This window comes from Haemaphysalis longicornis, unplaced genomic scaffold (genome assembly GCF_048455015.1).
Source record: "Haemaphysalis longicornis isolate Haplotype H1 unplaced genomic scaffold, Haemaphysalis longicornis Haplotype H1 scaffold_7, whole genome shotgun sequence".
In the NCBI taxonomy this organism is placed as follows: Eukaryota; Metazoa; Arthropoda; class Arachnida; order Ixodida; family Ixodidae; genus Haemaphysalis; species Haemaphysalis longicornis.
The window spans coordinates 171,893,447-171,901,974 of NW_027526422.1; the positions used below are offsets into that span (position 1 = coordinate 171,893,447).

Sequence of the window (8,528 nt, forward strand, 5' to 3'; positions counted from 1 at the left end):
TATGGTGTCCCATCCATAGTGCGGATCTCTAAATGATGCAAATGAAAGCTACGTCACCAACCATGTCACAATCCGAGGTCGACTCCTGGGACGGGAGGGGCGACAAACAACTCCCCCTATGTGCCGGTCAGAGGATAAACCGGCGATACGTCCACGCTTCGTCAGCCACTGGCGCGAGGCATGCATTAGGTCGAGATATATTCACTTTAAAAGAACACAGAGGTAACACGCAACAGGCCGACACAGAATGTGTAGTTGTGTCGGTCTATATAAACAGGTTTTGGTTTCCAGACACACAGGCCACGATAAGTGAGGCGAATGGTTCCCCGCCCAGGGAAGTACGATTATCGCTTAGCTAAAAGCCATTCTTCTGTCGATGCTCCGGTTGGGCAGAGCGGGCCGTCGAAAGCGGGGCGGACCGTGAAAAGCGGTCAGGTAAAACTCTGAAATGTCACAGTGAAAACCATCCCGGAATATAAAGCTTCGTAGCAGCGAAGGCGAAGGAGACCTTAGCGGCTTCTGATGGGCTCACAATTCATTACGGTGAAACGCTCAGGGAAATGCCGATCGCGGCTGCCACGCAGTGCCTTCCCCCATGACAGATTCCACCAGCTTATCCTAAGCCAAGCGCTTGTTACGTTATCAGGCGTCGTTATGAAACGGCATTTCCCCTCCTGTCTTGTTCTTGCTTCGTGATTGGCACTTCACTAGTCCACAACTGGAGATACGCTTTATACTTAACCGTAAATAAACGTATTTCACTGCGTGTGTGTCCTTTTCGTAGGCACCATGAATACGTCAAGTGAGCTCTACGAACATCTTTGAAGGCAGATGAACAAAAATCTTTGCCCTGTGGTCATGGGGCACTACGGCGGAGCACAAAAAAGTTAACAGCGGCCGAATTTAACTGATTCCCAACTTTGTCAATGTGTATCAGCTTGCGCATTTTCTGTTCAAGTAAATTCTCCCGTATGGTGTAATAACCTCGCTAATCGTACAAAGAGGTGTGCGCGACATTGATCGTTTCAGTTTACAAGCCAGCTGTTCCCTCACCTTTTTAACATAAAATTACAAACGTTTGTGATTAGTCTATTAAACCGTCCGAAACTTGTTGTGACGTTTCCCTTAAAACAGACTTTCCGTCATCCTACGTCAGAAGTACTGTTATTGAGACAGTAAACTTGCAAATAAACATCAAGAAGGTTTTATTCTTCAAACAAACGAGCACATATTTCACAACAACTCTAAAAGACTGCTAGAGTTGCACCCAGTATAGGAATGGTCCAGATCAGGTGGCGTGGAGCGCGGTGAAAGATTCTCAGTGTATTTGAACTCAGCAGGCCGCACAACAGGACGGGAAAAAACTTCTTAAACGCCTTTCGAGCGTTTAACTAGCGCGAGAGAGGCGTAATGATCAGGCATAATGTGTATGGAGTTGCGGCCGAAGTTCTCTCTCCAAATATTATTGCATCCATGACTAGCGCTGAAGGTCGGACGTAACTGCGCCACTTCCACGCCGACTGGACTGTGGATCGAACACCTGGAGTTACATTCGGTGGTGAGAACATAGCGCCTGACTTCTCGTGAAGGACTTGCGCGGTGGTTTCTATTCTTCGAAGTTTTACAACGCTGGCTTAAAATTACCCCTTAATGCCGTAGCCGAGACCATAGCCACCTCCATAGCCACCACCGTAGCCGCCACCATATCCGCCGCCGTAGCCGAGGCCTCCGTAGCCGACGCCGTATCCTCCCCCGAGGCCTGAGTGGGCCACAATTGCGCCTCCACCATGAAGCTTGTTCACTTGGTGCAGAGTCTTGACCAGGAATGCAGGTCCCGCCACCACTTTGCCGTAGCCAGGTCCTCCGCTAATAAGGGCGACGCTGCCTCCGACGCCGACGCCACCGACGCCGAGGCCTCCACCGAAGCCTCCACCATAGCCTCCTCCGTAGCCGCCTCCGACGCCGACACCACCGCCGCCGAGGCCTCCACCGAAGCCTCCACCATAGCCTCCTCCGTAGCCGCCTCCGAAGCCGCCACCGTAGCCACCAATAATCCCGCCTGCAAAGGCTGCGGCCAAGCAGGCGCAGAGTACAAGTCCGGAGATCTGACGAAGGAGACAAAAGAAAACAAAACACCGAAAGGTGTTAGGGCAACGCAAATATCAGTTATATCAAAGCATAAGAAAAATTATCACTGAGCCCTGCAGTTTTTTATTCAAGAAAGCTTTATAAAAACAGGGTATAGGACAAACAACAATATTTGACGAGGCCACAGCTTCGGGTAATACGCGACGTTCCTTAGCTTCTACGGCAACGAAGTGTTGACCGCGCTTAGCGGCATTCTTCGCGAGAGCAACGCATCCCTGTACGCTACGAGTGCATACAGTTGGGAAAATTTGGCGCTCTGTTCATGACATGTCAGCGGTGAAAACAAGAGGAGGGGGGGGGGGGGAGGTTGCTTTGCGCGGCACACTGAGCATTTTGCAAGAAGCACTTGTAAGTAAAACCGGTGCGTCGTGGGCGCGCTGACAGTGACGCAGCGTGAGTGAGTGCACTCGACTATTTTACACGCACCACTACGTATATGGGGGATCAGGTGCCCGAATGGGACATTTTAGGAAAGCGGTTATGATACCCTGACGCATGGGTTCCAAATTCCAGGGGCGATGTACGGCCAAAGTACATCATGCATCTATTCCGCCAAGACAGGCTGTTTACGCGAACGAGGTGAGAAGAGGCGGGGAGAGTCACAATGCGGCTCTGCGGCTGCGGCTATAAATGTGATCCGTGTTCTTTCCTATTCCTAACGGGCCCCAAAGAAATCTCCGTGCAGCTTCTATGCCATTTCTCCTGGCGTGTTTTAAGTGCGATGCACTTCTTAAGCGACCCTGAACCTGCGTCCACCGGCGATGTCCGCATAGCGTACCCACGTGGGGGATTGGCCAGGAATCTCCTCGTCTTCCTTGTCAACGGGGGGAGATGGGCGCGCGCTGCCTGGCCGCTGACATGGCACATACCCACGTGGGGGATTGGCCAGGAATCGGGCGTGAGAAGGGCTAATGCACTCGCTTAAAGGAGTACTGACACGAAATTTCAAAGCTCAGATCCGCTCTAGCAATCAAGTACAACGACAACACAAATAGGTGTCTGTGAATAAATGCATCTCTCTTTCTTTGTAGTTGTGTGTGTGTGTGAGATCTCTCTTTCGCGAACATTACCGAACCGCGCAAATTCAACTCGTGCATTCGCACTTTCACATTCTTCCCCTCGGGGAAATGCGGGGAATTTTTGTTCGCATTGTTTTTTGCCGGAAAGGGAAAAGAAGCCTGAATTACAAATTGAAGCCTGAATTACAAAATTTCAGAAATCTATATTACAGATAAACAGAGCAGTAAAATAAGAAACATCTACGTGTAATAAATCTAGAAATGTCAGAGCCAATCACAAAGGCACTACAGTTTAGCCTCCCAACACTTTACGGGACTCGATGAAGAGTTTTTGTCTGGCTGGAACTTAATACGGGCACATTAGTTGTAGCTTTAAAAGAAAACACTAATTATCGGAAGAGGAAAGGTCTCCTAGTTTAGTTGCGCGCTTACCAGGGCGTTCATTTCTTATGGTTCGTTGAACGGCGACTGCTACTGAAGTGTGTTTGCTGCCGAGACTTTTGCGGCTTATATACCTTAGTAAATGGCTGCAGAGAAGGTAAGGCAGGGATGTGAGGAACTTCGAACTGGGTCTCTGTCACGTACCGCGATTTGATGCTTATCTCCACTGTAGCGGGCAGCAATAATTCCTGCACGATGCGACTCGCTTCCGCACGGTACACTTGGTGCTTGTTTTCCGGGGATCGTTGCGGCATTGAAAGCGGAAGGAAATCTACAGTGTGAGCGGCCGTTGCCAAGGCCTCTTCTTAGCGAAAATTTAAAAGAGAGGAAAGTAGTTTTGTATTGACAAAAATACACTGTTCTCACGAAAGGAATACAGTAATCTCCCGTTAACTTTAAGTATTGAAAACCGGGAAATATTTCGGGATACACGGATTTTAGAGATAAGCACAGTTGCGCGAATTGCCATGAAATATCGACTTCTTCGCGAAAAAGGCGCTATAATACTTAGACGCTCTTAAACAGCAGCTTCCAATCTTGCTTTTCATAAAGGTTTGAAAGAGAAAAAAAAAACTTACAAGAGACGTTGACCGGCTGGGTTTTGTGGCTCTGCAATTTTACTTAGCAGAAAAGAACTGCGTAATGCTGGTCTGCTTAGCGGTCACACTCGGTCCTAGAATGGAGTCATTATTTATTACCTCGAAAAGTGTTATTTCTTTATTTTATGGCATGAAGTTTACGCAAACACTTCAATTGACTGTTGAGTTTGGTTTAAAAACTTATAGGTGGTGCTGGAAGCAACAGGCGTTCTCTGGGGAGCGCCTGCGCTCCATACCATTTCTTTTTTTCATCGTAAAAGGGACCCGCGCTCTCCATTGGGTTTTTCCCCGCACGACACACCTCTATCTTCTAGTAGTACCCTGTACATCTGCGCATGTCTCTACCGTCACATGAAAGCTACAGGGTTGTTTGACGAAGTTGATATGACTCTAGGCTCAGACTTCGCGTTCGGATAAAACATCGGCTTTGTGGTAGGCGCGGCGAAACGAGAAAAAAAATCGAGGGACTTAAGCGCAGCAGCATCGCAGGAATCTTGTGAAACGGTCCGCGGCGGCGAAATTTTTGTTCCACTCTCAGTCAAGATTTCGAGGTGTCCGCAGTATGGCCTGGGAATACTTCGAAATAGAGGGCAACAAATACATCGGACGGATAAGAATTGGGTCGGTTCTTCGGAAAATTTGCACTTAGTTGGCGGGGAATATTCAAAACTGGATAACTTGCGGTGGTTTAATGTCTTCGAAAAGCGTGGAAATTAACTCAGGCCCGGAAAATAAATTTCAGGTGTGAACATTACCCATTTTTTATCCGCGTGCGGGTGACCACTACGCACCGGTAAATTTAATTTTCCCCAGAGTTTTAGTTTGTAATATAAAAATTAGCGTCATTTGCAATCCTGTATGGAACGTCTTTTTTATTGCTCATAGAAAGAGCTGCATGAATGCAGGCTATATACTGAAACCGCCGCATAACTGTGTTGCCGAATGTTACTTCCTATTTGACGTTGCTGCCCCAGCGTTACAATCTTTATGTTGCAACACAGTGTCACATTGCAACACATGGAACTGCGTGACATCTGAAACTTGAAAGTGTCAATTCCGGCAGATCAGACAGAGTTAGCCGAGCTGTGGAAACTGATTAACAGAAGTAAAAGAAACGACGTTTGTGCATATAACATGGCAGTGATTAATAAAACGTTGGAAATAGGGGGATGCTTGAAAGCTAGTAAGAGGAATATAGCCATCGGCAAATAACGAAAGGACGCACTCAGAGACGAGCAAGGTAACATTACGCGCAATTGGACGAGGTAATAAAGGTAGCAGTACGATTCTACACCAGGCTGTATGCAAGCGACGTTAGACCAGGTGAAACTGTTGCGAGTACAAGCTCAACTTGCGATGTCCCACTAGTAACTCAGGAAAAGAGTAAGTCATGAGTAAGTCATGGGTAATTCATCAAGAGTAAGTCATGGAAAGAGGAAAAGCTGCAAGTGAAGAAGGCGTAACCGTGGGTCTTTTGAAATAGGGAGGGTACATTGCACTGGAAAGACTTTTTGTACTACTTTAGCAATACTGGAAGACTCAAAAAGTGCCCATAGCCTGTAAAAACATCCACATTATTCTGATTCATAAGAACAGAGATAGCAAGGACCTAAAGAATTATGGACATACACTCAGTTGTTTAGAAGCGGTTTACCAAATTTATAGTTTGCCGCGTAGGTGACAGCCTGGATTAACAACAACCCAGAGAGCAGGCTGGGTTTAGGAAAGGGAGATCAACCATGGATCGCATCGATATTGTCAATCAAGTGATAGAAGAATCCGCAGAATACACTAAACCCCTCTACAGGTCATTTGTAGACCATGAGAAAGCATTTCATTCGGTTTTCACCGCAGCCGTGCAACAAGCACTAAAAGATCAGGGAATACAGAAGACCTACATAGGGCTTCTACAAGTCACATTTAAAAAATGCACGGCCAGGGTAACCCTGCACAAGCAAAGCGATAAAATTCCGATCCGTAAGGGAGTAAGACAAGGAGATACCTCCTCTCCAAAACTATTCACAGCATGTTTGGACGGGGTGTTTAGAAAGCTTTACTGCGACAACACAGGTTTAAAGATAAACGGAGAATACTCCAGCTATTTGAGGCTTGCGGACGACATAGTCTTGCTGAGTGAGACCGCAGAACACCTGCAAACAATGCTTGGGGAGATATAATCAGAAAACACGACCATGGGGCTAAACATAAATACCAATTCATCTAAAGTAATAACGAATAACCATGCCAAAAACGTCTTCTTCAGCTTAGGAAGCAACAGTATAGAATAAGTAAACGAAAAAAAAAACAACTAAAAGAAAGGAAATAACTATCTCACCCCAACTACGACTGTGAAATGCGGTGCGGAATAGGTATGGGTTGGGGAGCCCTCGACAAGCACTTCCAAGTAACGAAAATTAAGCTACCTGTGCCACTCAAAAGAAAAACCTACCATCAGTGTAGATGCCGCTCATGACATCCGGAGATGAAACGTGGCAGCTCACTAAGACTAGAAAGAAAACCTAGGTCAGCTCAGTGGGCCATCGAACGAATAATGTTAGGAGTAACACTCACCGACAGCGAAAGAGCGACCTGGATCAAAGAACTAAATAGAGTAGAGGATATCATACCTCAACTAAAGAAAAATAAATGAACTTGGGCCGAGCGACAAACCGAACCGACAAACGGTAGACAATTAGGGTAACAGAGAGGACACTAAGCGAGCGCTCTAGATGAAGGAAAAGGCCATTAACCAGAGGGACGGGCACGAACTAAAGAAATTGAGGTTGGGGGGTAAACTCTGGACTCGAGCAGCGCAGTACAAAATCGGTTAGAGGTCAATGGGAGAGTCCTTCGTACTGGAGTGGACCTGGGAATGCTGCTGCTTCTGCCGCTGCTGCTGATCATGACGATGATGTGTGACATTGTGGGCGATACCGTTAAAAAAATGGAGGCGGCTTAGCTGAGCTAACCTTGGATATGGAAAGCAAAAGCTTGGCTTAGTCTGGTTGAGTGGTGGATTCACTCGATTAACCTTTGATGCAGCTGTATTGCCGACCACGGCTCAAAACCATTCGCCCCCGTGCAACGCTCACAGGAGGAAGCCCGGCTTCGCTTTCATTCTCGACGAACGCGGCGAAAGATGAGTCACATCGCCCGAGACGCGCCAGCGGCGCATGCGTGGGGAACTGCGGATTTGGTCGGCTGTCCATCAGCTGATCGGCCACTCCGTCACCGCCGCGACGGGAGCAGGTGCGATGTGAGCAGAACGACTTAAAATGGGGCCTTGTGGGCAGCGCCGACAGAGGGTCCGGCGAATCACGCGAGGCGCTTCGAGGGTTTTGTCGCCGGGGGTGTGTCTCCTGTCAAAAGGTTAACTTGCACATCCTCCACGAACCCACTGGGTGTAAGTAGTAAAGCTTTTCTTTAAAATTGCGCGCAGTGGCGATAGTAGTTCCGTGTCAGAATTGGTGGAGGGTCTATGAATGGTAGGAGCAGCGAGCCTGAGCCCGCGGCGGGTTGAAGCGCACAATAAAGGTTTCTCAACTGCACCCCGCAGGAATGCTGAAAATGAAAAAAAAAGACATTTTTTTAGATTTTCTGCTCTCGGTTAGGGCGTTAGCTGATCGTAGGCGAAGTGAAAGCTCCTGCTGTACCAGCAGGGCAGAACCCATTTCTTCGTGCCCGGGTAGGGCTCGTGCCTCAAAAAAAAAAAAATTTGGAGCCGTGCCGGCTCGAGCCGACCTGGGCAGTGCCTGAAGCGCTGCAGTGGTGCGCCGCGAAATTCTAAATTGTTGATAACAAAATGTTTCCTCCCTCATCTTCCAGGTCCAATTAACAAAACCGGAGCTTAAAGTCACTATGGATCTGCAAAATAAATAAATAAATAAATAAACACGTAGTGCACTTAAAAAGCCCCGAAGAAAACAAAAGAAACACAGTCTCCCTTAGCATAAGGGGAGGGAGCGGGCGAGAAAACGAGTGCATAACGCAATCAAGATGGGCCTGACAGAAGAGTCGGTGGACAGTTTATTGTTAAAAAAAACCTACATGAAGGAATGTTCTCGGTGAAAAGAATCGAATGGAATAATGAATGGTGCAACATCTGTTCAAGAAGTATATTACTAGAAAGATTATGCGCTTTACTCAAACTTTTCAAAGAAATAATCGTTGTGATTGATTGGTTGTAGGTTTTAACGCGCCAACGCAACGCAGGCGATGAGGCGCGCCGCAGTGGACGGCTCCGGATTAATTTTGACCACCTGGGAATCTTTAACCTGCGCCGAAATCTCGTACACACGGGCGTTTTTCGCTTCTCGCCTCC

General features: G+C 47.5%; 1 protein-coding gene across 1 annotated transcript; it reads right to left on the reverse strand.

Moving 5' to 3' along the window:
- Nucleotides 1-1,551: 1,551 nt before the first annotated feature.
- LOC144146660 (uncharacterized) lies at nucleotides 1,552-2,111 on the reverse strand (the record flags this gene model as incomplete). Its single annotated transcript, XM_077678592.1, has 1 exon — nucleotides 1,552-2,111. A coding segment is annotated over one exon (471 nt), but the record flags the coding sequence as incomplete, so codon positions are not given.
- Between the last annotated feature and the right edge of the window lie 6,417 nt (nucleotides 2,112-8,528).